The sequence below is a fragment of the Durio zibethinus genome, chromosome 11 (genome assembly GCF_047325235.1).
Source record: "Durio zibethinus cultivar Kanyao isolate XHJ-2024 chromosome 11, ASM4732523v1, whole genome shotgun sequence".
Classification (NCBI taxonomy): Eukaryota; Viridiplantae; Streptophyta; class Magnoliopsida; order Malvales; family Malvaceae; genus Durio; species Durio zibethinus.
In genome coordinates, this window is record NC_143172.1 from 19,056,340 (window position 1) to 19,073,878 (window position 17,539).

Below are 17,539 nucleotides of genomic sequence, written 5' to 3' on the forward strand. Positions count from 1 at the left end.
AAATATCTTCACGTACGACATTCTTCTTTTCGCTTGCAATATTTTTTTCTTTAGTAAACTGGAGTACCTTCTTTACATCCAAGAAAAGAAAAAAAAATCATACTTGAGCAAAGGGATTGGGTGGCAAGTTGCAAAATCGAAATCAACCAAATATTTTTTTTAATCAAGGAGGCTGCACTTCGATGATAAAAAAAAGAAATTGTAAATAGCGTGAATTAAATTTTAAATTTATTAAATATCACTTTAAACTCAAATTTCAGCATCATAGTTGATAATATGTCATAAAATTTCTATCAAGAATTGATATCTCCATCCATTATTCATTGACGTTCATTAATTTCCAGTTATGTCCTGTTAGCCAAATACATTGCCATGCATCGGTTGGTAGAAACAGATAGGATAAGATTGTCCTTTAACTTTATCTGATAGGCTTTATTATCTCTACCACGAAAACTAGCAGCAAGGTATTTAATATTTTTTGTGAAAAGATTAAGCAACTAACACTATCATGAGGATAAGGCGTGCCTGAGAGATCAAGATTGAAATCTCTCCTTTTGTACCTGTCGCCATCTGCTTTATCCCATCCTGTGACCTTTTCACTAAACTATATATTATTCTAGTAAATATAAACAATCATAAAACATTGTATATAATGAGCAAAAAGATCTTGCTCAAGAATCAAAATATCGTGAAAATATCTTCCATAAATCAGTCAGCCGATATACAGGACTAAAAGGGCATTGTCATAATCCTGGAAACTCAAGTACTATTAGAAATGTTAGCCAGGCATAATTCAGCCATTTTTCGTAGTACATACACTCACAAACCTCGCCACTGCTTATATATTCTACTTAGAAACCCACTACACTGAAGAAGTGAAAGAAGCAATGGAAAAGAAATTAAATAAAAATAAGTCCTAAAACAAGAATAATCTTTTTATCATTTTGCGGGTGCCATGGATGGAACTGGTACATTAGGAAGGTCTTTCTCATCTTTATCTCCTCTTCCGTTTTCAATCTGTGGGACCACCTGAGAAGACACATAGAACTCTTGTCATTGCATACGAGGACTTTGCTTGTAGAAAAAAGAAGTTTATTTGCTAAGTAAGGCTAAAAATTCATCAATATCAGAAACAGTCGAGACAATTTGTTGTACAGATTGGAACTTGCCAGCTAACTGGGCCCATAGCACCTTGATTTTCAAAACATCTGATCATGATCGAAAAGATCAGCGTTCAATTAATATGGGGTCGATAGAATGACCAACCTGATCTTGTGATGAATCATGCGGCTGAGCTGGTGGTCTCCTTGATCTTTTACCGGGCCTACCCTTCATTTTGCTTCTACTTGTGCCAATAAAATCCACTGCGGGTGAAGCCCAAATGGACCAGACAAAGAATAATTAAGAATACTTAAAAAGAAAGTTCTGACCAAGTGAACCCTGCTACAAATATCTCCAGGCATATTCGACATTTTATATATTCTTTATGTGGTGTTTGGAAGACCGGTCAAAAACGAATTTTAAACGTCTCAAATAAAAGAATTCACGAGTCAATATTTCACGGCTTTTTATGCGTGGACACTTCCCAATATGCCCAAAAAATCTTCCAGGTTTTGGCACTCTAACAAAAACATTAAAGCATTAAGCAAACAAGGTCTAATGATTAAAGAAAAAACACTAGCGTTAGGCAAAAAAATTCACCATTCCGCACAAATGGAAGATGGAGCCATGATTAATACAGCTCAAAACAAAAACCCGATATCTCTAAAGGGAAAGGACTGTGGCTAAAAATGCACCATGATCAAAACCAAAACAAGGCCGATTACAATAAGGTTAAGATTTACCTGAGGTGGCATGCTTTTTCCTTATATGAATATTCTGTTTGCAATCGAGAGTCGACTCAGAGCTGTCTGGAAGGTATCGGTCGAGACGGAGATTATAGCGGTCGTTGTTCTCAAGCATTGTTCGGACGAACCATGCCTCCATGGAGTTCAAGAAGTGCACATGCTTCTCGTCCGTCCACGACTCATTTGGGTTGCTGGGCACGTGCGAGTCCATGCCCACCGGCCTCCTTCTCCAAAGCAAAGCCGAATACAAAAACTTTTTCTGTCTCTCTGATTCGCGATAAACAAACAGTTTGTGCCTTGGTTGGGTGGGTTTATTTATTAATTTATTTTCCGATAAATGCCTATTTTGTTTTTCTGTTCTTGTTTCAGGGGTAGCAATGTTTTTGAAAGAAGAGAGGTTTCACCCAGGGTTTATATATAGACTGGGACCGCAGGGTTGGTTGCAACTTCAAAAACAGTAAGACCCTCCAATTACAAAACGTTGAGGGTACTGAAATTCTATACTCGCTGCTTTTTACCGCCACCTGTTCAAACTTATCTGGATAAATACTTTCATGTTTCCCAACAATATTTGTTTTCTAACGGGAGAATTAAAGGCAATGAAATTCCAAAAATCATGTGCTCATGTAACTCTAGCTGTCTTTGCATCATTTCTTTTCTGTGTTCATAAATATTTTTAAATAATTATATATTTTTTCACCAAAATATCTTCTTGTTTTTACATCATTCGATTAAGGATCCAATTAAGGATTTCATTAGTGTATATCTTAAAATAATTAAATTATTATATAAGATTAATATTATGAATATTTTAAAATTATAATAAAATATGTAATATAATATTTTAATTTAAAAAATTTTTAAGATAATTTTTAAATTATAAATTTAATAATTAATGTAATAATTACGTTAAATAATTAAATTTAAATAATAACATATGACACATAAATAATTTTTTAAGTATCAATCATTGTATTTAATATTTTTATATTAAATATAATGATTGATAATTGATTTGATAAATTTTAATATATTAAATTTTAACTAATTTTAAAGAATACTTTAAAGATATTTTATCAGCAAATGTATAAATTTAAACACCAAAAAAAGGAAATTAAAGTACTTATTAAATTCAACAAGTAGTTGTTTCTAAAGCTTTCCAACCAAACACTTTCCACGTTTCTATTCATCATTGCTTATAAGAAATTTCAAGAAAGAAAAGGCATGATTAATTTCATATGCCAATGATAAAAATATTTTTATAATATCTTGTCATGTTTCAATAATGTTAGCTTGATTTAAAATAAAAAAATATATTTAAAAAAGATAGATTTTTTAAAATTTTTAACATTGATTTTTTTAATTTACTCACATTTGACAAACTTGAGTTCGAGAATTAAAAATTTTGCTTAAATATATATATATATATATAAAAAAAAAACAAAGAATGTGGATGGCATATTTAGTGTGGGATAGAGAGGCGAGTATGAGGGTTGAGAGTAGGCGAGCGAGTACATGTAGGGCAAGCAAGGTGAAAATATCTGGGGGCGCCTAAAAAGGATTAAAATTGGATTGAAAAGAAAGATATTTTGGGGATCAACGAAGAATCTGCTGGGGGAGTTTTTATGAGATGCTGACTGCCTTCCTTTTCGTGGGTAGGGATTTTCATTGAAAGGCATGAGATGTATAAAATATTAATTTTATCTTCAAGAATATTTAACGAGTAAAAATAATTTTTATATTTATAATTTTAAAAAATATAAAAGTTTAATTTATTTTTTAATAATTTTATTTTTATTTTCTATATTAATATAATTTTATATAAATATATATATTTTTAAATAAAAATATTAATTTTAATTAATCTTGGTGGGTATGATTTTATTTTTTATTTCTCTTTTTGATTGGAAGGGGCAGCTAATCTAATTTACGCATCGATCCTTCCTGTAACACTGTAGTAGTCAAACACCGCAAACAAAACACAGCTGTCCTTCCATGATTGTACAGCGCAAACACAGCTGCCCACCTGTGCTTACCTGCAATATTTAATCTTGAAAACTTTTTTTAAAAAAAATTTACGAGTAAATAAATTATTAAATATTTTAAATTAAAATAAAATATATGTATTTGATAATTTAAGATAAATAATTATAAATTATATATTTAAAATAATTTTAATAAATAATTATAGATTAAATTTAAATTTAAAATTTTTTTATCAAAAAAATAAATTTAATCAATTAAATTAATGATATTAACATTTTTTGTAAAGAAAAGTTTTTTTTTTCTTGCTGCTTTTTACCCAATAAAACAACGACGTCTATATCAAACTGGCAAGGTAATCATTTTCTATGTAAATTGTTTTTTTTTTTTAAGCAAATTTTTTTATTTTCAAACTTTACTGATAGAATTTGATATTATATCTTTCACTAATAGAAATAATTCTTAATATTTGTGCTTGGTATTTATATAAAGTTATCCACACGGAGCTGATCAAACTATATTCAATTGAAATTTTTAAAAGCTTGTCCAAAATTTAGATTCAGCTTGTACATCAAAATCCATTAATACTCATTTAATTTAAATTTATTATTAAAATATTTAAAAAATTTTACAGTAATATTTGATAAATTTAAATATATATTTAAATTAAAATTAAATAATAAATATTTATTTAATAAAAAAAACCTTCACAAGCCAGGACTTAGCACGAAAAATTTTGTTCAAAGGCCAAGTTGAGAAAGGCTCACTAGCAAGATGAGCAAATTGTGATTTAGAAGAAAAATATAAGGAAAAAAGTTAGGTAAGTTTCTCTGAAGCAAAAAGGCGAGTAGCTTTTTTTTTTTTCTTAAGTGGGTAGTTACTTTTGTTAAGGGAACATACCAAATATCATTAATTTTATTTGATTTTTATATATTTTTCTAACTAAATGGATGTCATTTTACTTGTAATATTAACTAAATCAAAAAGTTTTTTATATATGGTATAGGCACTTGCAGTTGGTAGCGCATATAAGTATCCCTAAATTTTGTCATATTTTGTCTTTGAAAACGTCAAAAATCAAAATTAGTAGGGATTGTTTGGAATTTTGCTCTTAGAATTTTTTTTTCTAAAATAAAAATTCACTTCATTTTAGCCTTACATCTTCTTTAATTAGTTGTCTTTTAAAACAACACGTAAAAGCTTAGGATATTATGCTTATCCCAACAAATCCTTTACGAAAAATCCACTTTCAATTCAAGCATGCTTCCAATTTTTTTAAATGTTTTTTAACCGGAAACCAACAGATTCCAAAACTTTTAATATTGCCTTCCATCTGTCATTTTCTTCTATTCCTTGTGTGTGTGTGTGTGCTTTTTTTTTTCTTTGGTCATTACATTCATAGTTGGCTAAAATTTTAAAGTTTTATCAAACAAGAAACTTTTTTTTTGTTCATGCTTGTTGGATTCTATAGCTTTATAAACGTTATCGCTCGTGAAATAGTAATTAATACGAATTCTTTACCTACTTTATCCACTTATACATGGACAATCGCAATAAAATATTGTCTAACAAAAAACTCAACAATTCATTTTATAATTATCTTGCACATAAAAAGTTTCCTCTTTAATTGCGCAACAAATTAGTTTTTGATGAAGGTTAATTATGCATGGCCTGTTAATGCTTTCAATTCCATCATGGTTTGTGTTATAGATTATTTGAAGTACATGGTTGTTGTTAGTAGTGCTTCTCCAAATCGGCAGCATCTCCATATTGTTTCAATGTTCTCCAAAAAAACTTTGTTAAGCTAAATGTGGAGGTGCATTTCTAAGTCTAATCCAGGTAATTTAGGTACTAAAGATATGTGTTGGGACAGTGATGGCTATTGTATTTTTGGTTTTATTAAGAAACTTTTGGTGGAGTTTGATTAATTGAAATCTAAGCTATCTATAATGGATTAAAACTTACTTGGGAGCATAGTTGCAGGAATATTCTTGTGGAGTCTAATTCATTATTGGTTTGTTCAAAAAAATTTTACAACCTTTTCGTGATAATTATTCACTCTACGAGGTCATCCATGATTGTAAACATCTTCTTTTAATGGATTGGAATTGTTCTCTTGATCATATTTACATGCATGCCAACTCTTAAGGTCACAAAGACCGTAAGACAAAAGAGTTCTATCAACAGAAGACAAGAAACCCAAGAACAGTGATAATAACAAGAGTCCAAACATTCACAAAACCCTGAAAGCCAATAATCAATCAAACTGACCCCAAAACCTACATTGCTAAGGGGTTTGAACTTCTCAAAAAATAATTGCACCCTGGACCAAAGCACCACCAGGCCTCCAACAAAAGGAAAGTTAAATCATGATGCTTCCAACAAGCAACAAGTCATCAACTACTCCCACCAATTACAAGCAAAGATATTAGAAACATCGAATAACCCATCAAAATAATTTATGAGTAAAAAGTAACCAAGATTATTCCAATTAAACACTAACCAAAAAGACCCTGAACTACTATCCTCATCAACATGCATTTCTTTTTTCATTTCCATAAGTATTTTAATTACGGTACCTTCCTCTGGATGTGAAAGACCAAGATTTTTCTGAATTATCAAGTTTGACAGCTTCATCATATATACAAAGAATTCATATTTTGGATTCATTATCAGAGATACATATATCATTCTCAAAAATTACAGGAGGTGTAGAAATACGCTATCTAATCTTAGAGCGAGTCTTCTTCCTACTCCAGTTAAAAATTTTCACTTCTTTATCTTTATAACAAATTTGATGCAGTTGAGTTAAATTCTCCTCCAACGCCTTAGTTAGGCTTTCGTAAGAAGATAAGTTGGGAGTGACAAAGCCTAGAGCTTATACAGTGTAGGCAGTTTTATGCTCTTAATGAAACAAATAAAAGTTACATCTTTTTAGTTTTTATTTTGTCATCAATGAGGCTCTATCCACTTAAAGGCCCAACTTCAATGCCCTAATGGCATACTGTTCCTTCCCAAGATGACAATACCTGTTTTCGGTAGGTCCAACTTGATGAGTCTAATAATAGAATGAGGTTCGGATTAGGGCCCTAAATATTATATTTGACCTCCGTTTATATAAATTTGATTAAGGAATCCACCAAATCGCCAGAATTTAATCTTCGAGTAAACACAATTAAATTTTAACCAACGCTTGAAATATCATATTTACATTTGAATTTCAACAAAGTATATATACTCACATTCAGATGCCATTTTGTATTTTATAAGAAGAACTGGATTATTAGATTCTCCAACCACTTCTAATCCACTTGTGTACATAAGCCTCCTAAGCAGGGATGGCATCGGGTCGAGTTCGGAGCGAGTTTTGCTCGTCCCGAACCTGACTCGATTTTATGGTTTATTAAATCCGAATTCGATCTTATCCGATTTTTTTATACTCGAATCCGATCCGATCCGATACTATGTAAACTGTATCCGATCCGATTCGAAATTAATAAAATATTATTTTTTAAAATATAAAATATTATTTTTTAAATATAAATATTTAAAAATATAATTATATAAATATATATAATTAAATAATTAATTAAAAAATAATTTTTTATATAATATCGGGTCGGGTTTTAGGCATACCAGAACCCGACCCGACCCCAACTGCTCCATAACTATACCCAATCGAACCTGATCCTAAACCCGAAATTCAAAAAAAAAACCCAATCCCACAAGATCGGATCGGACCGAAACCCATAGGGGACGGGTTTGATTGCCGTCCCTACTCCTAAGAACCATCCTAATATAAGAGAAAGAAGAATAATGGTGATAACTGGTAACCGTCTTTATGAACAGTTTGCCTCAAAAAGTTCATTGGAGATGGCTAGAGAAAGTGTGTGAAAAATATGAGAAGGTCGTGGATGTGTTTATTCCATAAAAGGAGTACAAGTGGAAGAATGATAGGTTTTGTCCGTTATGCGTCGATGGTTGAAGTGAGAATTAGGCAGTGCATAACCTAAATGGAGCATTGCTACTGAACAAAAAGATTGGATTTAATTTGGCTGGGTTTAAACTTAAAGCCGCATATTGGGAAAAAGTAAGGGGTAGAAGTTTTGAGGAGAGATCAAAGAAGGTTAAAGTAGAGTTCCAGATGGGAAAACGGGCATGCCAGCGAAGGAATGATAGAGGGTCATTTTTAGTAGAAGCAGAGCCCCATTAAGAGAGACAGAATGATAATTCTTATCTTTAGGCTCTGGTGGACAAATCAAAGCCTTCTGGTAGTCTTCAATCTCTAGAAGTCAGCAAAGCCAAAGAGAGTGTTGGTAAGGTAGATGATGAAATTTTTCACTGGCTGGAGAGAAGTGTAGTAGGCATTTATTAGACTATAAATTACTTTCTGATGTCATAAGTAAGGATGGGATAGAAGTTACTATCATAAGAAGAATCTCTGTTGACGTTTATCTTATTACATTTGAGGATAGTGTAAAGTTTGAAGAAATGAAATCTAAAAATTGCTCTGGTTTATCCAATTGGTTTGTGGATATTGAGATTTGGTCTGAGAAAAGAATTAAAAGTAGAAGTAGTATGCCGTGTGCCTATTCATGCATGGATCGGCAGACCTTCCAAAATATTGCCAGTTGTTAGGGGGAGTTTGTTTGTATGGATAAGAATTCTTTGAAGCTTCAATCTTTTCATAGGAGATATAATTTTATTGTTACAGATTATTTTTCCAAAATAGAAAGCATTGTTTAACTTATAGAGGGGTAATTTTGTTTTCCAATTAGAGTCTCATAAATAGATTTGAACAGCAAGAATTTGTGAACTTGTCAGGATAAACAGAGTCATGTAGCAAAACAATTCCACAGCTCAGATGATCTCGGTGTAAAAGACGCATCAGAGGAAGTTGAAGAGGCGAGCTCTAGTAATAAAAGGGCGAAGAAGAAAGATGCACAAAATAAGAGATGATAGGGAATATTTCCCTAGAGGCCTGGTTCCTATCATTGGAAACAGGAAGGATTTTGAGAAGAGTGTATAGCTTTTAAGAAGGTAGTTAGGGAGATGTCAGAGCAGGCCTGTAATTCTCAATGCTCAAGTACGGGTCGGAGTCCTCAGAAAGGACAACAGTCTAATATTGGAGACGATATTTTAGTAGTAATGAGTTAGATGGGTTGGGGGCTAGTAGAGAAGCTAGGCCTAAATTAAAAGGAATTAAGCATCAACAATAAGAGTTAAAAGCAGTAAATTTTTAAATTTTTAATTTTTTAAAATTAAAATCATTCAATAAGATTATACGAACACATAATATATGCAAATTATATAGGTTTCAACTATGATTGTTACCTTGAATGCTGAAATTCTTTTAGTTCAAGTTAGTAACCTTTCAAATAGCTTCTTAAACCAAAAAGTTAATCAAGTATTCAGTCTCTAACGGTGATCCATACGAAGAAGGTGAAAGAGTCTTCTCTAAGGGATGGAAAAAACTCAAAATCGAAATCTCTAGCAAGTAAGATTTGTTGATTGCCTTTTTTGTATTTTCTCTCAATTGTTCACAACATATAAGATGTTTATTCTCTTAGAATACTACTAGAGAAGGGTGGCTTAATTATATAAAGACAAAGAGTAAGTCAAAACTCTAAGGTATTTGGGTTTCTTTATGCTTAATTCTATTTTCAATAGAATAACCTTTTGAAAAAGTCCTATTCTTAATAGGACTACTTGCTTGGCCGGCCAAACAACATCCCATTTAGTATTAGATTTTTGTATGTTTCTCTATATTAGATTTTAACTAAATAAATTAAGTCTAACTTAATTTATCTCAATTTTAATCTTTCACAACATGTTTTATTGTGTGTGACCCATTAGGTTATTTAGCATATTAATAATAAATATAAGTATTGTGAGTCTTAGTATTTGGTTGTGGATGAAACAAATTTTTTGACTTCATCACTAATTCTTTAATTAGACAATCTTATGTTTATAGATCATGATTAGTACTACCTTTATTGCCATGACCTTTAATTGCTAAAGAAAAATTAATATGGCTTGACAACCTATCAATGACTGATCTTAGTGTATAATTAAAATCCTTTCATCGTATAACATCTTGGTTTAAATATTGAGTATAGTTTAATATTTACTCAATCTTGTTCAACCATGTTAAGGTTTTTCCTTAACTTTGACTCACAAATAAGTTTTACAACAATTTTAAAATTTCATTTCACTTTGGCCAAAGATTTATCAAGTTAATTCAATCAAGACAAGTTGAGATACTCTCTTGATTACACAAAGTAATGAATCCCATTTTGATTACTACATGAATCTTCATATATCTCATGTTATACCTAACAATACTCAATTGAAACATTATTAGTTAGAACTATAAGTAACGTAAAGTTAAAGTATAACATTCAACATATAAGATTATAAATAATCTCAAGTAAAAAAATTACTTATACAACCAACACATGAAAATGTAGCTATAGAGACTATGTTAACTACCATATAGCATTCCCATCTCAGGTTATGTTTAGTGAACTTATTCTTATAACAAGTTCTTATATGTTAGCTTAAGTTTACCCGAATTTTAACCTATGAGTTTAGTTGCTTGCTTCATAAGTAAAAATACAACCATGCGTCTATCTAAACAACTTTTATTTATGTCCTTTTTTAACAAAGCATTGACTATGAACATTTTAAAAATAATGCTTTAATGTAATGATACTCTCATAATTACAATTTCATTGCAATTTTCTTGCAAAGCATATTTATTCCAAGGACTTTATCTATAAAAAGTAAGTAATATTAATCATGTGTATACAATCTCATAGATAAAGAATACCTTTGATAATAATAAAAATACATAATATAATATGTTTCCCATAACCAATCTGATTGGTCATAAGACATATTACCAACATAAACATCTATACACCTCATGAATTTTCTTTTGTGTTAGGAGTTTTGGGGCTAGATAGAAGGGAGTTGTTGTCTTTATCGCTAGTCATAACTTAATTAGGGGTAGTTAGGGGTATAGTGTAAACTATCGGGTGTGTTTAGCATATTTATAGGTTTCAAGAAGAAAGGGAAACAATGAGAAAAGTGTTTTAGGATGTTTGTGGAATATCTGATGATATGAAATACATACCGTAACGAGGTTGATAACGAAGTTTCATATCGAAATGGTATTCTTACAGGAAACTAAATTGGTTTCTTGGGATTTTAGATCTATAGAAAATTTGGCCAAATGGGAATTTCAATTGGGCTTATAGTATTGCTGGGGGGAAATCAGGAAGTCTTTTGACAATATGGGATAATCAGTTCTTCAACAAAAATGTACTGGTGGTAAAAAACAAATTTATATCGTTGAGATGGATGTTCTATTTTTAATCAAACTAAGATTGTTTTTTTGAGGTCAGAGCTATTGAAGAAGGTGCCCTGGTGAATGATTCTGAGTGGTGGTCTTATCCTAGAAAGTAAATGGTCGGATGATTATTAATAAAAGAGGGGGAGTGATGTGGTCATGCCCGTGTGATAATATCTTAAAATTTAATGTTGATGGATCCATGAGAAGCAAGCCTGGTTTAGCGAGTTGTGGTAGGGTGTTAGGAGATTCGACGCTTTTAATAATTGAATCAGACCCGAAAATGGCAATATGTTGGGTGTATAGTAAATCTCGACCTTAAAATCTTTAGAAGGTTTTTGCTAGAATTGACAGGCTGAGAGAAGTTATTGGAGACGTTGACTTTGTTCATGTTTACAGGTAAACTGACTTATTTACTGATTCCCTGGTAAAAATGGGTGTTGATTGCTCTGTTTTGTTTCTTGCTTAGGTGTGTGTTATTTGTAGGTTCTATTATGATGTCTTGTTTCGGGTGTAGCATTTTCGAAAGCTTGCTTTTCTTGTAAGGAACAAGTTTATTGTATTGCTCTTTTTCATGAATGAAATATATTAATTGGTTAAGAAAAAACAAAACACAACTTTAAATGAGCCAATCGATTTATTTGGATAAACGATAAAATTAATTTTAATAAGATTAATTATTATATAAATAAAATTATATTGTGAGATATATATTTGAATACAAAAATATAAAGAAGACATTGAGATAAATTGTAGTGAGAATAAAAAATTATAATTAAAGAAATTAAATTAAAAATTATTTAATTTATATAAATTTAATAAATAATTAACATTTATTAAATTAGTTTATGGCAAATAATAATTTTATTAATAAATAATTAAGTTATCTTATATCAAACAATAATTTTATTAGTAAATAATTAAAATTTATAATATGATCCTTTAAAAAAATAAACTTTTGAAAATTTTTAAGTAAAAAAAAATTAAAAGTAAAACAAAATGAGAAAACAAAAATAAGTGTTGGAAAAACTAATCAAGTGTTAAAAAAATTAAAGGGAGGATAATAATGAAAGATTATTATGATTAAAATTTGCCGATTTTTACAGGACCTACAAGAGCTCGGTCTCTAACTAAAAGTCTTAAAATATTTTTATGACGTTGATATTTGTTATCCAAACACACTTATAAAGCGATCACATCCTGTAATCTTGCCTTTTGAACCTGCATTTAAATCCAAATGAGCCGGTAATTTTATGTCCATTCATCAAAGAAATTTCATAATTGAAAGTATTTGATCTGTTGGTTTTGCTAGAAATGCATTTTTTTAGTATTTTAAATAAAAATGAAAACGAAAGAGGCCCATTAAGGCATTGGAAAGTGGATAACACTTTTCGCTTAAGCAGATATCAACGCTTAGAAAAAAAAGAAAAGTGTAGGATGACTTTGCTGAAAGTGATCATCGAATTTCCATGGCTTCTATGATTCGTACTTTCATGGAAACTTCATTCATGTCTGCTTGATAAACATTTTCTTCTGACATATACGTGGCCTTTGCCAGATGATTTTCACATCATGTTGGTATTGTTTTTAACCACCTGATTAGTATACAAGAAATAAATATTTCATCATCCTTCATTGAATATAAGAATCAAAGACTGCTAAAGGGTTTTTAAATCAATTGAGCCAAGAATTGCAATAATAAAAAAAAAACAAAGTTAAGAAATTTAACTATATGCTATAAAAGGTCACACAATTTTTCAATATAAAATAGGTGTTTATTTGACTCGTATCATTAATCTATTGGTGACTACATTAACTGATTGTTCAATTATTATATATTTTGCCTAATAGTCTAACGAAATTACCATGAAAGTCAGATATGTATATAAAAATTCAGGATTCAAACTTTTATCTTCAAAATACATAATCTAGATACGATTGATCAAGTTGGCACATGACTCGTGGTATTCGTGGCCATCAAGCATTAGCCTCACTACTTTGCACTATAAATACGGTAGCAAACTTCAATCAATTCCCAACTCCAGAAAATGAAGTCCCCTCAGCCTCACTACTCAACGTTTCCTTTCCTTTTTGCCTTTCTCTTGTCAATTTCATGGGTGATCACCACAGCTGATCAGTCTCATGAGAAATTTCTTCATTGTCTTTCCCTGCATTCAAACGATTCATCTTCCATTTCTAAAGTCATTTTCTCACGAAATAATAATTCATATTCATCTATCCTAGAATCCTCCATTCAAAATCTTAGATACTCCACAATTGCTACCCCAAAGCCTTTAGTCATTGTTACACCCTTGCATGCCTCCCATATCCAAGCCACAATTTCCTGTTCGAAAAGACATGGCTTGCAAATTAGAACTCGAAGTGGTGGTCATGACTTTGAGGGTCTTTCTTATGTTTCTGAAGTTCCATTTGTTCTCGTTGATTTGGTTAATCTTCGATCAATCGATGTTGATGTTGATGTTGAGAACCGCATTGCATGGGTTCAATCTGGGGCAATATTAGGTGAATTATATTACAGGATTGCTGAAAAAAGCAGAACCCTTGCCTTCCCAGCAGGTACTTGCTATACTATTGGTGTTGGTGGCCACTTTAGTGGAGGAGGTTACGGCTTATTGTTTAGAAAATATGGGCTTGCTGCTGATAACATTATTGATGCTCACTTAATTGATGCTAATGGAAGAATTCTTGATAGAAAATCAATGGGAGAAGATGTGTTTTGGGCGATCCGTGGAGGCGGAGGAGGTAGCTTTGGGATTGTTCTTGATTGGAAATTAAAGTTGGTTTCTGTTCCGGCAAATGTGACTGTTTTCACAGTCACAAAGACCCTGGAACGAAATGCAACCCAACTTATCCATCGTTGGCAGTACGTTGCACACAAGCTTCCTAATGATATATTCCTTCTTGTTGCCATATCAAGGGTGAATTCTGGTCAAGAAGGAAAGAAAACAATTCAAGCTTCTTTTGCTGCCTTGTTTCTTGGCGGGGTTGATAAGCTCATTTCATTGATGGAGAAAAGATTTCCCGAGCTTGGACTAGTGAAACAAGACTGCATTGAAATGAGTTGGATTCAATCTCTTCTTTACTTTGGTCAACTTCCAACAGACGAAATTTTGCTTGATAGGGCTGCGGTTAACAAAACATTTTTTAAAGTAAAATCTGATTATGTGAAGGAACCTATTCCAAAAGCTGTATTTGAAGAGGTGTGGCCAAAGTTCTACGAAGAAGAAGGAAACTATGGCATAATTCTCTTGATACCTTATGGGGGAAAAATGGATGAGATTCCAGAGACTGAAACGCCATTCCCACACAGAGCTGGCAACATGTACAAAATCATATACAATATTGGCCTAGCAGGAGAGGAAAATTTGGAATTTCAGAAGTACCTAAGTTGGATCAGGAGATTTTATCATCACATGACTCCCTATGTTTCCAAATCTCCACGAGAAGCATATGTCAACTATAGGGATCTAGACATCGGAGTCAACAATAAAGGCAAAACAAGCTATGCACAAGCTAGCATTTGGGGTTTTAAATATTTTAAGAATAACTTCAATAAATTGGTGCATGTGAAGACGTTGATTGATCCTGATAATTTCTTCAAGCACGAACAAAGCATCCCTCCTCTTTCATCTTGGTAGAAGGAGAAAGTTTACTATAGCATCCTCAAAAAAAAAAAGCAGTTAATGTTTGTTTCTTTTTCGTTACAACTTAGAATAAGATGCTTAGAGTCGAAGTTCTTCAGTTGTTAAGCATATATAGAAATAAGCCAAGTGATTAAAATTGTTGAGTAGACCAAATACAAATGGTTAACGTCAGCAGTTTTAAACATGTGATAATAAAATAATAATGTTTTGTCTTCAATCCAAACTGCTGGTTCTGTCTTTTGCCATGGATGGATGGGATATGTTGGATTAGTGTCTAACTTTGAGACGATTTCGTTGCAAGAGGTCATAATTATCTGCCGTTATCACACCATTTGTAGTTTCCTCATTTCTTTTTTTTTGTTTTTGATAAAAGGTGCATTAAACAGAAACAAAAGTCCCAACAGTCCCAACAGGGGTCACACAGAAATAGTTTTGGGAAACATAATTCCCATGGCATTAGTCAATAACAAAGAAGCCAACAGTTCAGAGGTTCCTCAAAGAACAGAAAGGAAGAGTTCATAGGGGATCCATTTAGCTAATTGGTCAGCACAAAAGTTTGCCTCCTTAAAGTTGTGTTGCACCCTCACGTTCTGCATCCATTCCAGCAACGACTTGCAATCATCCACAGTAGAGCCAGTAATGGGAAGGAGCACCCTGCAAAACATACCTTAAGATTGGTTTGGGAGTCAATCTCCACAATATGATTGTTGTAACCCCGATCGGAAGCAGTGCACAATCATCTCCACAATAAGAAGTTTATGTGTATAATATCTTCTTCAGTCAAATAAATAATATGATGAGAGGTTTAAAGGTAAATTAAATTCTTTTTTTTTTTTTTAAACTAAAATATATCTTTTATTCAAAATTTTAATATATCAAGACGGTTTAGATATATTTACCAATATTATCTCATATATTATTAGATCACTAAAAGGCATATGACTTTTAGCAGAATTTTATCGCTAAAATGAAATTTCTTGCAATATGAAACTATTCATGTTTTGGAATCAGCAAATAACATATTGGAAATAAGGACGAGAATTTGCTACCTTAGAATCATACACGATTGGGACAAAACAATATACAATTATATACAGAAAATGGATATTAATTACAAAATTATGGATAGATTTAAAATCCCATGGGTTGTTTTTGACTAAAAATGAACAAATTATCAAAATAAAAAAAAATTAGTCAAAGTACGATTGTCCACTATAAAATTAGGTGACATTTTCGAACTTTCCTCATGGCTTAATTTGGAGTCTATCGTAGAGAAAAAAACCAGGTAAATGGACGGCTTTCCTGATCAGATGATGGCTTTTGGAGTTGTATTTTTATTTTGTAAATCCAACATTAGATAAAAGTAGTATTGATTTTCAACTTGTAATCTAAAAAAGGCGAATCAGCATTAAAAAAAATTTTATTTTTATAAAAAAATTATTATATTCATATTTTTATTATGATATTAAATTTGATTATATAACTAATATTTCCTACAAAAATAATTTTTTTTGGAGTATTTTATATAACATTATTATCAGAACAATAAGTTATAACATTATTATAGTTTATAAATATAACAATAAAACAAGCGAAATTATTATCAGAATAAATAAGTTAATACATTTTATTATATTAAATATGCTCAATTTTGTTTAAAAAAATTTGTTTATACAAACTATGTAGTATAAAGATATATTTGTATGTTATAAGTTATTTTATTAAAAAAAAAGATTATAATTGAAAAAAAATTATAATGAATTATTTCTTTCCTTTTTATTATTTATCAGAACAATGATTGTTAAACAATTTTTTTATTAATTTTAATTATCCAAATAAAAGGTATATATACCTATTTTAAAAAAAAAAAAATTATTTTCTTTTATTTATTTATATTATCCAAACATAAGGTAAAAAAAAGAAAGGGGAAAACATGACAAAATTAGCGCTGTTAAATTATTATGGAACAATCTAAAACGACAGAAAAATTAATACTATAATACAGAATCAATTAAGTTTGGGCAGCTTTTAACGTTGAGAAATGGCCAACTAAAGTGCTAAAATTATTCCGCCAACTAACAGATTGATCATAACAATCATTTTCCACATTATTATAACAAAGAAAATGCCAAATAGAAAAACCATTTGATTCATTTGTATTTGTAACTACTTGCTTTTTTTTTTTATCATTTGTATTGTACGTAAATAATAATATAAACGAGTGCGTCAATAATGAAATATTAATATGTTATTTATTATCATATATATGTTTAAGAAAGTATCTCATACTTTGATTATGAGGTTTTAAATTTTACCAATAAAATTTAAAAGTTATCACGTATACTATATTAAGATTTATTAAAAATAATTATTAATTTCATATGATAAATAAAAAATACATCACATTATTTTATTTTAGACTTACTTATGAATTTTAAAAACTCCATATGCAGAATAATAGTCTATATGATCACAAGTACTTTTAAATTAACTGGTTGCACAAATTATTGTTAACCTAGTAAAGTTTAATTTGAATTACTAAAGGAAAATGTTAGTCAATAGGAACATGTTAGTCAACCATGCATTTCATATTTCAGGATGGTCATTACTAACTTTATTAGGTTTCGTTAAAAAGTCAAACTTTTAAATCAAACAAGCTTATCTCATACATACAAAAATTGGCTAAATAA

General features: G+C 30.6%; 1 protein-coding gene and 1 pseudogene across 3 annotated transcripts; one reads left to right on the forward strand and one right to left on the reverse strand.

The window, feature by feature from the left end:
• Positions 1-684: 684 nt before the first annotated feature.
• Positions 685-2,430, reverse strand: LOC111290420 (uncharacterized). 3 transcript variants are annotated; one of them, XM_022881722.2, is made up of 4 exons: positions 1,845-2,430; positions 1,267-1,364; positions 1,170-1,191; positions 685-1,029 (listed from the first exon to the last, which is right to left on the reverse strand). In XM_022881722.2, the coding sequence occupies exons 1-4, from the start codon at positions 2,056-2,058 to the stop codon at positions 1,013-1,015; spliced, it is 351 nt and encodes a 116-aa protein (XP_022737457.1). In that variant the 5' UTR covers positions 2,059-2,430; the 3' UTR covers positions 685-1,012. The 3 variants fall into 3 exon arrangements, with proteins under 3 accessions (XP_022737457.1, XP_022737458.1, XP_022737456.1); XM_022881723.2 differs by having other exon boundaries at positions 1,170-1,176; positions 1,845-2,428; XM_022881721.2 differs by lacking the exon at positions 1,170-1,191 and having other exon boundaries at positions 1,845-2,395.
• Positions 2,431-13,148: 10,718 nt separating this feature from the next.
• LOC111290765 (tetrahydroberberine oxidase pseudogene) lies at positions 13,149-15,633 on the forward strand (annotated as a pseudogene).
• The last annotated feature ends 1,906 nt before the right edge of the window (positions 15,634-17,539 follow it).